Source organism: Hypanus sabinus, chromosome 23, assembly GCF_030144855.1.
Source record: "Hypanus sabinus isolate sHypSab1 chromosome 23, sHypSab1.hap1, whole genome shotgun sequence".
NCBI lineage: Eukaryota > Metazoa > Chordata > Chondrichthyes > Myliobatiformes > Dasyatidae > Hypanus > Hypanus sabinus.
Window position 1 is genome coordinate 58267999 of NC_082728.1, and position 13481 is coordinate 58281479.

Consider the following 13481-nt stretch of genomic DNA (forward strand, 5'->3'; position numbering starts at 1 on the left):
CTGATGCTAACAGCCAGTGGCTCAATGATAACTGCAAACAAAAACGGAGAAAGGGGTCAGCCTTGATGAGTCCCACGATGAATTGCAAAAGGGGAAGAAATATTCTGATTAGTGTTAATAGAGGCAGATGGGTGTGAATAAATTATCTCAATCCATTTGATGAAAGATGATCCAAATCCAAATTTCTTAAGTGCAAACATCATATCTGGCCATTCCACATGTTGCGTATCTAATGAAATGACTACAGTCTCTTCTGCATGTTTTGTATATAAAATATTGAAAAGATGATGCAAATTAAAATACATATGTAAACTACCTAGCATAAAGCCAGTTTGATCTGGATGAATAATAGAACAAATGCAAACACGAGGAAATCTGCAGATGCTGGAAATTCAAACAACAACACACAAAATGCTGGTGGAACACAGCAGGCCAGGCAGCATCTATAAGGAGAAGCACTGTCGACGTTTTGGGCCAAGACCCTTTGTCAGGACAAATGCATTCTTTTAACCTATTGGCCAGGACTTTCTCCGAGAATTTTGGTTTCAATGGGCAGCAGTGAAATGGGGCAATATGATGAAACCATCTCGGGATCACGGCCTAGTTTTGGAATCAGAGGAACACGAGCTTTACATAAAGTAGGTGGCAATCTGGAAGCTGCCCTGGAGTGATTCAACATTCGTAAGAGCAGAGGTGACAATTTTGGACCAAATACTTTGAAGAATTCCATGTTAAAACCACCTGGACCCGTTGCAGGGACTGTCACCAGTCTTTATGGCTGTTATATGGTTTATTTATATTATTCATTGATTGGTGTGGACTCAGCTCTAGGGCAGACTGAGGACTAATTGTGGATTTACTCCCTTGAAGGACAATTCTGGTTCACCTGCGCTTCATAAAGAGCTTCTTGAGGCAGCTATCAGAACATGTGGAGTTTGTACGTTTTCTCTGTGACTATGTGGGTTCACTCAGCTGCTCCAGTTTCTGCCCACATCCGCAAAGACTGGGGCTGTAGTGGACAGCAAAGAAAGCTATCAAAGTTTACAGCAGGATCTGGAGCAGCTAGTGAAATAGACTGTAAAATGGCAGGTGTAGTTTATTGCAGACAAGTCTATTAGAGCTTTTCGAGGAAGTTACCAGCAAAGTGGATGAAGGGAAGGCAGTGGATGTTGTATACATGGACTTCAGTAAGGCCTTTGACAAGGTCCCGCATGGGAGGTTAGTTAGGAAGATTCAGTCGCTTGGTATACATGGTGAGGTAGTAAATTGGATTAGACATTGGCTCAATGGGAGAAGTCAGAGAGTGATAGTGGAGGATTGCTTCTCTGAGTGGAGGCCTATGACTAGTGGTGTGCCACAGGGATCAGTGCTGGGTCAATTGTTTCTTGTCATCTATATCAATGATCTGGATGATAATGTGGCAAATCGGATCAGCAAATTTGCTGATGATACAAAGATTGGAGGTGTAGTGGACAGTGAGGAAGGTTTTCAAAGCTTGCAGAGGGATTTGGACCAGTTGGAGGAATGGGCTGAAAAATGGCAGATGGAGTTTAATGTGGACAAGTGTGAGGTATTGCATTTCAGAAGGTCAAAATAAGGTAGAACATACAAGGTAAATGGTAGGACATTGAGGAGTGCAGTAGAACAGAGGGATCTGGGAATACAGATACAAAATTCCCTAAAAGTGGCGTCACAGGTAGATAGGGTCGTTAAGAGAGCTTTTGGTACATTGTCCTTTATAAATCAAAGTATTGAGTATAAGAGTTGGAATGCTATGGTGAGGTTGTATAAGGCATTGGTGAGGCTGAATTTGGAGTATTGTGTGCAGTTTTGGTCACTGAATTACAGGAAGGATATTAATAAGGTTGAAAGAGTGCAGATAAGTTTTTCAAGGATGTTACCAGGACTTGAGAATCTGAGTTACAGAGAAAGGTTGAATAGGTTAGGACTTTATTCCCTGGAGCGTAGAAGAATGAGGGGCGATTTGATAGAGGTGTATAAAATTATGATGGGTATAGATAGTGTGAATGCAAGCAGGCTTTTTCCACTGAGGCTAGGGGAGAAAAAAACCAGAGGTCATGGGTTAAGGGTGAAGGGGGAAAAGTTTAAAGGGAACATTGGGGGGGCTTCTTCACGCAGAGAGTGGTGGGAGTGTGGAATGAGCTGCAAGATGAAGTGGTGAATGCGGTCTCACTTTTGACATTCAAGAAAAACTCGGACAGGTACATGGATGAGAGGGGTTTGGAGGGATATGGTTCAGGTGCAGGTCAGTGGAACTAGGCAGAAAAATGGTTCGGCACAGCCAAGAAGGGCCAAAAGGCCTGTTTCTGTGCTGTAATGTTCTATGGTTCTAAGTGTGAGGACAAACCACAGTCGCACTTACACAGTGAGTGGTAGGCCACTGAAGAAGATTACAGATCCATAATTCCTTGACAGGGCATCACAGGTAGAAAGAGTTGTAAAGAGAACTTTTGGCACATTGGCCTTATTGAGTACAGGGTTTGGAATATTATACTGCAGTTGTATAAGACATTGGTGAAGCCTACGTGTACGTGGAGGACTATAGTCCAGGTAAGGTTGATGGGAATTGGCTGATTGATAGTTTGAACAAACTGGAAATGCTGAAAACCCTGTTTCTATGCTGTAGTATTCTAAGACTCTGTGCTGGTGGGTTAACTGGTCGTGGTAAGTTGCCTTTGTTGTAGGCGTGTGGCTGGGGAATTCAGGAGGGAGGCTTTGATGGACGAGTGAGGGTAGGTAATGGAAGTAAATAGGCAAAGGGCTGTCCTTCCATACCCAACTGTGAAGCTGTCAGACTCCTCTCAGCTTTACATTGCTTTTACCAGCTGTTGCTGGGCCTGTTGGACTCCCCAAATTCCATCCTTTTGAGCAAAGCCCACTTACCACTGACCACTCACTGCGGAGGCACAACTTCTGCAGCCAACTCACGGGCCTTGCTTCATTTGATCACTGATTCAGCCAGTTACGTTATCCTCATTGGATTGAACTGGTTGGTACAAAGATTAAGTCATAATACACAGAATTAAGCAAATCAATTTCCTTCACACAGGTCCATAAATTCTTGGATAAGAACCGTGACCAGCTCAGGCCAGAAGTGATGGAACTGTTTATACAGAGCAACAATAAGGTTTGTGATACAGAGCTCAGCAAAGGGGCTGGGGAACTGGAGATGATTTTTATTGACCTGAGATCTCATCAGTGTTGTCAGTGGTGCCCTGGCAGTGAGGCAATGAAGAGTATTCAGTCAAGGCTGGAGTCTTCATTGTTCTTAAGTTAATGGGCTTTATTATCATTGAACCAAGCGTAACAATGATTTAAACACTGAAGTTACTTCAGGGTTGGAATAGTGAACTTGGTGTTGTTCTCAATTTTTGCTCAGAAGTATTGGGAAGAAGTTGCTCTGTTGCCACTTCATTTCTATTTCCAGTATTTAAAGGCAAAAGCATGGTAATGCATGAAGGAGTGTCGCGCACGTGGTTAGTGCTTTGTGAGATAACAGCTTGTCTCCAGTGTTCTTTTCTAATCCTGGTTCAGTGCACAGCACCCATTCAAGAATACCTGATCCCCTAGTGGTACTCTACAACTTGTACCTAGTGGTACACTACAACTTGTACCTAGTGGTACACTACAACTTGTACCTAGTGGTACTCTACAACTTGTACCTAGTGGTACACTACAACTTGTACCTAGTGGTACACTACAACTTGTATTCTATAAGCTGCTCTAAAAAGCCATCTCACAGGCACTCTAGAAAGTCCCCCAGCACCAAGGTGATTTTCCCAATCTACCTGCATAATGAAATGCCCCATGACTATAGTTACATTGCCCTTTTGGCATGCATTTTCTATCTCCCGTTATAATCTGTGGACCACATCCCTACTACTGTTTGGGGGGTCTGTATACAACTTCCATCAGGGTCTTTTTACCCTTGAAGTTTCAGGATGATTCAACACCTACCCTGTGTTACCTCTTTTGAATGATTTGATTTCATTTTTTACCAACAGAGCAACGGCACTCCCTCTGTTTCCCTGCCTGTCCTTTTGATACAATGTGTAAGCTCCAGCTATAATCTTTCAGCCGTGATTCAGTGATGCCCAGAACATCATACCTGCCAATCTGCAACTGTGCTGCAGGTTCATCTACCTTATTGCATATACTGCACGCATTCAGATATACAACCTTCAGACCTGTCGTCACCTTTTTTGATCTTGTCTGCATTTTACATTGCAGCTCACCCTATTGATTGCCCTATCAACAACCTCCCCTCATTACACATTGCCTCTGTTTGTAAACCTGCTACCTCATCTTCAGCATTATCATCTGCCTTTCCTATGATACTTCTTGCATGAAAATGTACACAGTTCAGGACACTAGTCGCACCATGCTCATTTGATTCCTGACTTTTTCTGAGGTCTTAACAACATCTGCCTCCACAACCTCTCCACTAATTGTTCTGGCACTCTGGTTCCCATCCCCCTGTAACTGTAGTATAAACCCTACCGTGCAGCATTAACAAACCTCCCAGTTAGAATATTAGTCCTCTTCCAGTTTCGGTGCAAACCATCCCTTCTGTATAGGTCCCATCTTTACTGGAACAGAGCCCAATGATCCAAAAATCTTATGCCCTCACTCCTGCACCAACTCCTTAGTCACATACTAAACTGTATAATTTTCCTAGTTCCCTGGGTAGCAATCCTGAAATCACAACCCTGGAAGTCCTGTCCTTTAACTCCCTCAAAATTCCTATGCAGAGCCTCCTCACTCATCTGACCTACATCATTGGTACCTACATGGATCACAGCTCCTGGCTTAAGAATGCTGAGGACCCAATTTGAGATATCCCAGACCCTGGTACCTTGTAGGCAACATACTACCTGGGAATCTTGTTCTCACCCACAGAGTCTCCTGTCCATTCCCCTAACTAATGAATGCTCTGTCACCACTGTGTGCCCCTTTCCCCCTGTTCCCTTCTGAGTTACAGGTTAGACAGTGCCAGAGAACCGACCACTGTGACTTTCCTATTTTAGTTCATCCCCTGGCAGTGTCCAAAGTGATATACTGTTGTTGAGGGGGATGGCCACAGTTGTACTCTGCACTGGTTCCTTAACCCCTTTCCCCTTCCTGAATGTTACTCAGCCTCCTGTGTTCTGCACCCCCTCAGCCTTCTGAATGATCTGAAGTTCATCCAATTCCAGCTCCAGCTCCTTAATGCGGATTGTTAGAAGCTGCAGTCGGATGGACTTCTCGCAGTTGTAGTCATCAGGGTCACTGGTGGTCTCCCTGCCTTCCCACATTCCACTATCCTGCCTGGTATCTCTACTATCCTAGCTGAGCAAATCTAAAGCAGGGAAGGAAAAAAACTTGAGTTTTTCTATTCTTTTTCTTCTCTGGATAAAGCCTCTCTTTGCTGAAGCCTCAATATCACTACTCAGGGTATTCCTATCCGGACCTCGATATTCTCTGTTATCCCGCACTCCTCAGCAATCCATGTTCGTAACCTTTCATTAACCTCAATTATTCCCTTGTTAGTTTCTCTATTTAATGGAAAATATTTTGCTTGTGCTCTGAAAAACATTGTTTGCCATATTGTCGCCTAGTTTATCCACCAAGTTATATCTTCAACCTTTAAAGTGAACTTTTCACAGTGTACTGCACCAGTGGGACAACTAGTGACAGTGATGGATTCTGACCTGTCTCAACCTCTTACTCCAGATGGTCTCTGACTTGTTCAAGATGGCGCAGGAGAGTTTTCATCTGCAGAAGAGAATTAGGTGCAGGGGTCGAGGTCACCGAAACCAGGCACCAACTGTGGCTGCCAAATTTCAGAACAGCCTGTTGGAACTGATCACAAAACTGAGGAGGTAGGTAACTGTTCACATTATAGCAGGTATCTATTTGCATTGAGAGCCTCCCTGGGAATGGTGAGGGGAGGAGGGGCATTACCGGAAGCTGAGAAATCAATGTTCATGCCATCAGGTTGGAGGCTACCTAGACAGAATATAAAATGTTGTTCCTCCAACCTGAGTGTGACCTCACTATTCCCTGTTCCCTCTCTCACCTTATCTCCTTGCTTGCCCATCGCCACCCTCTGGTGTACCTCTCCCTATTTTCTTTCCTCCATAGCCTTCTGTTCTCTCCTATCAGACTCCCCCTTCTCCAGTCCTGCATCTCTTTCACCAATCAACTTCCCAGCTCTTTATTTCACCCCTCCCCTTCCTGGTTTCACCTATCACCGTGTGTTTCTCCCTCCCCTCCCCTCATCTTTTAACTCTACGCCTCATCTTTTTTTCTCCAGTCCTCCTGAAGGGTCTTGGCCCGAAATATTGACCGTACTCTTTTCTGTAGATGCTGCCTGGCCTTCTGAGTTCCTCTAGTGCTTTGTGTGTGTTGCTTGGATTTCCAGAATCTGCAGTTTTTCGTTTCTATGCGACATTATTGTGTTGTGGCCATCAAGCTGCAGATGGTGCCTCCAGTAGAGGGTGCTAGTGTTCCATTGCATGGAGAGGACAGCCTGGCCACTGGGCGTGCACATTACGGTGAAACTAGGTGTCCTGTCATTCTATTAGGAGCTTGTTGTGTGTCCCGACTGATGTATTGTTCCTTTCACCAAATTGATGCCTCTTATCCCTATTTTGCAATTTAACGTTCCAGTTAAATTTTCAGAGAGGTTTCCAGTTGTGCTCATGAACTTCAGTGAGATCTGTGGTCACATTCAGTTCTCTGCCCTGCCACACCATCAACAACATTACCCAGAAAGCTGGAGTTCTACACTGCCACCACACCTCCACAAACGGAGCACCCAGAGGAACTGTGATCATTATTGCAACATTTCAAATGTTAAGCAAATCTAATGACCAATCACAATCCACTCTCGTTTCAATCCTTTTTCTCCACTTGGTAGAATCTTGGTGTCACTTCCAGTCCTGTACTTATTGCCAATGCTCATGAAAACATGATGATGAGTTGTCTTCTTCACACAGATCAGGCTTCCTGGTGAGTGCTCCTGAATTCACACACAGTGTCAGTGAAGGGATGTGCCAATTCCTAGCCAGGATGGTGTGTAGACTGGAGGGGGAACCTGCAGGTGGTGGTTGTTCTAGTACCTTCCAGCAGAGGTTGTGGGTTTTGGAGTGGGTTAGGCAGGTAACTGCATTTTGTAGACAATAAACATCGCAGTCATGGTTTGCCAGTTATGGTGACAGTGAATGCTCGGGATAGTGGATGGGGCCTCCCATCTTTGATATCCCAGCTCATATAATCTATACCTCAACCAAAGCATATTCCTTCTTTGCCACCCTATCTACCTGCAGATATACCTCATGGACCCCACGGTATTTTGTAAGACCATAAGGTACAGGAGCAGAATTAGACCTTTTGGCCCATTGACTCTGCTCTGCCATTTCATCATGACTGATCCAATTTTCCTCTCAGCACCAGTCTCCTACCTTCACCCCATATCCTTTCATGCCTTGACAAATCAAGAACCTATCAAACTCTGCCTTAAATACATGTACGTACATAAAGACATGGCCTCAAAAGTTGCCTGTGGCAAAGAATTCTACAGATTCATCATTCTCTGGCTAAAGAAGTTCCTCCTCATCTCCATTCTAAAAGGACAGAGACTGTGTGCTCTGGTCTTAGACCCCTCCCCCACCACACAAAACATCCTCTCCACATCCACTCAAGGCCTTTCACCATTCGATAGGTTTCAATGAGGTCACCTTTCATTCTTCTGAATTCCAGTGAATACAGGCCCAGAGCCATCAAGCACTCTTATATGACGAGTCATTCAATCATGGAATCATTTTCGTGAACCTGCTTTGAACCCTGTCCAGTTTCAGTACATTCTTTGAAAGATAGGGGGCCCAAAACAGCTCACAATACTCCAAGTAAGATGTCACCAGTATTTTATAAAGTCTCAACATTACATACTAGCTTTTATATACTAGTCCTCTTGAAATTAATGCTAACATTGCACTTGCCTTCCACACCACAGACTTTCCCAAGAACCTTCTCCTCTAGTTATGGTAACTTCACACACTTCATGACCCCTGACACCTGGAACTTCCACCATATTGCTCGTGTCCTCCACAGTGAAGACTGATGTAAAATGCTTCTTCAGTTCTCTCGTCATTGGTCCACTAACTAATCTCGCCTCTCTGTTACACTTTTGTATCTAAAGAAACCTTTGGTATCCTCTTTAATATTATTGGCTAGCTTACTTTCGTATTCCATCTTTACCTCTTAATGACCTTTTTCATTGCCTTCTGTTGGTTTTTAAAAGCTTCCCAATCCTTTAACCTACCACTCTATTATATACCCTCTCTTTGGCTTTTATGCTGGCTTTGACCTTAAAGCTTTCTAATCAATTTCTGTTCATTTCACAACACCCAAATCAGAATAGCTTATCTCCTAACGGGCTCAACCACGAGCTGCTCTGAAAAGCCACCTCGTAAGTACTCTAGAGACTCCCCCTCTTGAAATCCAGCACCAGCCTGATTTTCCTGATCTACCTGCATATTGAAGTCCCACATGACTGCAGTAACATTGCCCTTTTGGCATGCATTTTCTATCTCCCGTTGTAATTTGTAGACCACCTCCTTACTACTTTTTGGGGGTCTGTACATAACTCTCATCAGGGTCTTTTTACCCTTGCAGTTCCTTAGCTCTATCCACAATGATTCAATACCTTCTGATCCTATGTCACCTCTTTCTAATGTTTGATTTCATTTTTTACCAACAGATCAACACCACCCTCTGCCTTCCTGCCCGTCCTTTCGATATAGTGTGTACCCTTGGACATTAAGCTCCCAGCTATAATCTTCTTAATCTTCTTAAAAAAGTAATCTTCTGGATTCCCAGCAATCCAGAGATTACTACCCTGGAGATTCTGTTTCACAGCTTCCTACCCAGCTCCCTAAAATCTCTCTTCAGGACCTCCTCACCTTGTCTGCCTATCATTGGTGCCAATACTCCTGCTGCTCACCCTTGCCCTTGAGAATGCCATGTACCCGATCTGAGACATCCCTGACCCTGGCACAGGGAGGCAACGTACCATCTGCGTGTCTTTATCGTGCTCACAGAACCTTGTCTCTGTTCCTCTGACTAAGGAATCTCCTGTCAACACTGCAGTCCCCTTCTGAGTCACAGCACCAGACTCAGTGCCAGAGACCCAGTGGTTGCATACTTACTATTATGGGGAATAGCCACAGGTGTACTCTGCACTGGCTGGACATCACATCAACCTTTATGTGTTATATGGCTTAAACTAACCAGCTCCAGCCTATCAGCTTACCCCTTCATGAATTTCCCAATCCATCTCCTTGGTGAATACAAAAGTATTCATTTAAGACTTGCCCACATCCCTGGCTTCACACATAATTACCCCTTTGGTCTCTAAAGTGACCTTCTCTTCTCCCTTTTCCTGATATAGAATATCTTGGGTTTTCCTCAATCTTGCCTGCTAACAATATTTCATGGCTTCTTTTTGCCTTTCTAATTTTGTTCTTAAGCTTTCTCTTATGCACTCTACATTCCTTAACAGACTCCCTTGATCCTAGGTGCTACACCTGTCATATGTTTTCATTTTTTACCTGATCAACCCCTCAATAGCCCTTCATCCTACGTCACAAATAGTAATGAGCCTTTGGCAAACATCACTGAGCATCCCCACTTCTGACCTTACAATGGAAGGAATCGATAATGCAGCTGAAGATGGCTGGGCCAGGCACTAAGGAACTCCTACAGTGAAGTACTGGGGCTGGGATGATTGACCTCCATCAATCAAAAGCACCTTCCTTTCTGCAGACTAGGTTTCCATCAAAGTGCTGCACTGATGTCAGGGATAGTCCTCTGAGACGGAGCCTCTTGGCTTGTGTTTGGATCAAGGCTCTTTAGGATGTGAAGCTCAGCAGTCATGATGAAGCACAAACTGGGTATCAGGTGACTGGTGAGCGAACACCACTGCTGACTGGGTAGTAATTACCTTATCTCCTGCCTTCGGAGCAGAACATTGCTGGGCAACTTTCCATGTCGATGGGTCTGTGCCGGTATCTGCACTGCAAATGCATTGGCTGGGGGTTCAGCTCATCAGGAGCATAAGTCTTCAGCAAATAGCAGGGATATTGTCTGGTCCCATTGCCATTGCTGTACCTTCTGCTGTCTCAGGGTGTCGCTGGATCCTAGCAGGGCACTTAGTTCTTGCAGAACGAAGCTGGTCCTCAGTCTCCAGGACAAAACTGTCAAAATGTTCTTTTCCTCAGTCTCAATCCCTACCTCCTCTCCCCCAGCATCCATTGTCTCAGAATTCAAGACCCAAAAATATCTCGTTACAGCCTCACTTGTGACTGCTCTATCCCTCTTCCACCCTCCCCACCCGGCCTGTCCTCGCCTCTCTCCTTTTCTCCCCTCCCACTCAGAAGAAAGGCTGATTTTTCACACCTGTTTCACACTTTGGTGAACATTTGGGTGTCTTTAATGTGCATTACTCAACGGACTCACAAAGTCATCAAATTCATCAAATCATCAAATCAAAGTCATCACAAGCAGAGGCTGCATCATGGACAGAGAGGTCTTACTCCTGACGAATACTGGATTCATTCTGTCAGGTTGTGTGGGACCTTTAACACATCCCAGGTTAGAGTGTTAATTTTCACCTTTGCCTGGATAATCACCTGATCCATTGAACATATAGCAGAGAAAGAGGCCATTCAACCCCAATCATCCATGTGACCTTTGCAATTGAGGAGGGTGAGCATTGTCAACCTGATCTAATTTTAGGTTGTAACACAGTCTTTTTATTCTGGAAGTGAGTACCACAGGCTCATGTGCCTCTATGTGGTAAAGTTATTTTTGTCTTTTCCAGTTAATGAACTTGCAATATTTCTGTAAAGTAACATTTGTGAAGATTCTGTAAAGTAACGCAATAACAGTTTTGATGTTCTTTCATTTTCCAGGTGTAATCCATTTTTCATCCGTTGTATAAAACCAAACAATAAAAAGGTGTGTCATTTCCTCGTGTCTGTTCTTGCTAAGTAAAATTATTGCTTCTAGTTACATTTCATATTTTGGTCAGTTAGATTTTCCTCTCATTGTAATCAATAATATACAGTAGTTGTTTGAATAAAGCAATTTTAAGCAATCACACTTAAGGCAACCTTTTGAAATTCCAGTGCCCAATCGATGTGCAAATTACATAAATTTCTTTATAAGGGCAAGGTTCAGGGTTTGTCTGTAGGGTTAGTCTACATGTGAAGTAATAAAAACATTAAATTCTTCTATATCAAGGACGTTAAGATATGTGGATTATGACCAACGCAAAAGTAGCTGGAGTTGTTGAACACTTATGTGCAAGAGTGTTTATTAGATGTGTCAAAAATCAAACTCAGAAAAATTAGTGCAAATAGCAAAAAGAAAACTATGTATATTTACAAAAAGATACTTACACAATAACAGCTCTATGCTTTATTCAGTGTGAACTCCTGGCCAGAGTGAAGAGCTCCGTTTATTAGGCACCAGGGCATCCCATCTTTACTTATCCACAAAGTCAGCTTAAGACTACACATGAATCAGAATATGATGCACCTCACAATGTTGTTACAATCATATTACAGAATTAACAGAAGTGTCTTCCTTAAATACAGTATACAAACAACATATACTGTACACATCCTCATTACTAAAGGAATGGAATATTCTGTGGGAAAGGCACCATAAAGCCAACCCAAGCACATCAACTCAGTTTATCATCCATTACAAGAATATATGGGGGGAGGGGTCATTGAAGTGCACACACTCAGGGCAGTAAAAGCAGAATAACAAGGTAATGTTTGTGTTTCTCCATCACAGAAAGAAAGCATGTTTGAGTTATTTCATGCAATTAGTTACTAAACTATGCATAATTTTAGTTGAACCTTTACATTTTCATGAGTAATCAGCTAATAGCAGGTAAATTTGTTCACAATACAGCTGCAACAAGGCTTCCCTCAACTTTCATTTCATTGCCAAATGAAGGAATACAATGTCTTAAAACCATTATCCTTTCTCATGCCAGCATATAGCCAGTTCAGCCTCACATTCTTGCCATAATTTTCTAAGCAGAAACTGGTAAAATCTGTGTCTGGAGGTGCTGGATTTTCCAGTGTGAGCTTCCACTGTGGGGAGATAGGGAGACTGACAAAAGTGATGGTTCTATTTGCAAAGAGCTGTTGTTCAATAAGAGGCACACTCCCATATCAATTGTCCACAGCCCTCTTCCACATGGGCAGTCACACATTTACTTCCTTCTCTCCTGCACTCCTGATGTTTGTTAAATGTGCTCTGCTGTTCGACTTCTCTTATACATGCTCTCAGCTTTAAAGATCTTCATCATTGGCTTCCTAGATGAGTTATGGATTCCACCAATACGAAATAAATCCCTAAAGTACAATTCCTTTCTCAATCCCAAGTACCTTTATCAATCTATCAGTCAGATGAACTCAAATTCATTGACTGTTCAGAGAGTATTTCAAGCTGTGTTTGTGTTAGCTTTTTAGAAATGACGTAAAGATAGATCCAGCTGCCTGCTTCCTCATGGTCCTGGTAGTTTCTGCTGTTCATATGTATATCCAATGCTCTATTAAAGTGCTGAAATACCAGCTTCCTACAGCACATTAAGGAGCACATTCCATTTCAACATACCTCACTGCATGAAAATAAAATTATACCCTATTCTCCTGCAATTATTTTGCCAATTATCATAAATCAAAGTCCTCTGATTATTGGCCTCCTCTGATTATTACCCCTTATGAAACTGGAAATGATTTCTTCCTGCCCTCTCAATGAATTTCATCATTCTGAAGTCTTCTACTTAATCCTCTGTTTAATCCCATTTTCCCTTCTCTGTTCTAGGGCCAATCATCTGCAGCGAAGATAGTCTGATGCTTAGATTCTGCTGTACGTGCAGACCTATGAATTAGCAGCATGAGTAGGTCACCCTGCCCTTTAAACTGTTCTGTTCTTTAGATCCTGACTGATCTGATTCTAATCTTAATTGCGCATTCTTTTCTACCTACAATAACCTTTGCTCTCTTTGCTTTTCAAGCCTCTATTGAACTTCCTTACAAATATTCAAAGATTCTGTTTTCATACATTGATCCCCTGCTTTTTAAAATAAATTTTCTTAGTTCCAGCCAAAAATCACTGTATTTCCCTCTCCTTCACATAAATTTAACTTCCCTTCAATGCCTCAATGCTGAGGTCTTTGTACCAGGATGGAAGTTTCTTTTCTCTTTTAGGAGAGGAAGATAAAGTCAAAGTTGAGTTTACTGTCATCTGCACAAAATCCTGCAAACACAGGTGTAATGAAAAACTTAAAGCAGTATCACATGCAGGTCTTACTGGGTTACAGTGGTTGTGAGAGAGATGGAAGGCTGTGGTGTTACCAGGCAACAGTGCATGATGTTACTGGGTTACAGCGGTTG

General features: G+C 42.9%; 1 protein-coding gene across 1 annotated transcript in view; it reads left to right on the forward strand.

Moving 5' to 3' along the window:
* The window catches only part of LOC132380273 (unconventional myosin-XV-like), a 909717-nt gene that overhangs the window by 610505 nt on the left and 285731 nt on the right, over positions 1-13481 (forward strand). Inside the window, exons 21-23 of the mRNA XM_059949029.1 lie at positions 3071-3148; positions 5734-5882; positions 7002-7014. Of these exons, the coding sequence (XP_059805012.1) occupies positions 3071-3148; positions 5734-5882; positions 7002-7014 (240 nt within the window). The remainder of the gene's footprint in view (positions 1-3070; positions 3149-5733; positions 5883-7001; positions 7015-13481) is intronic.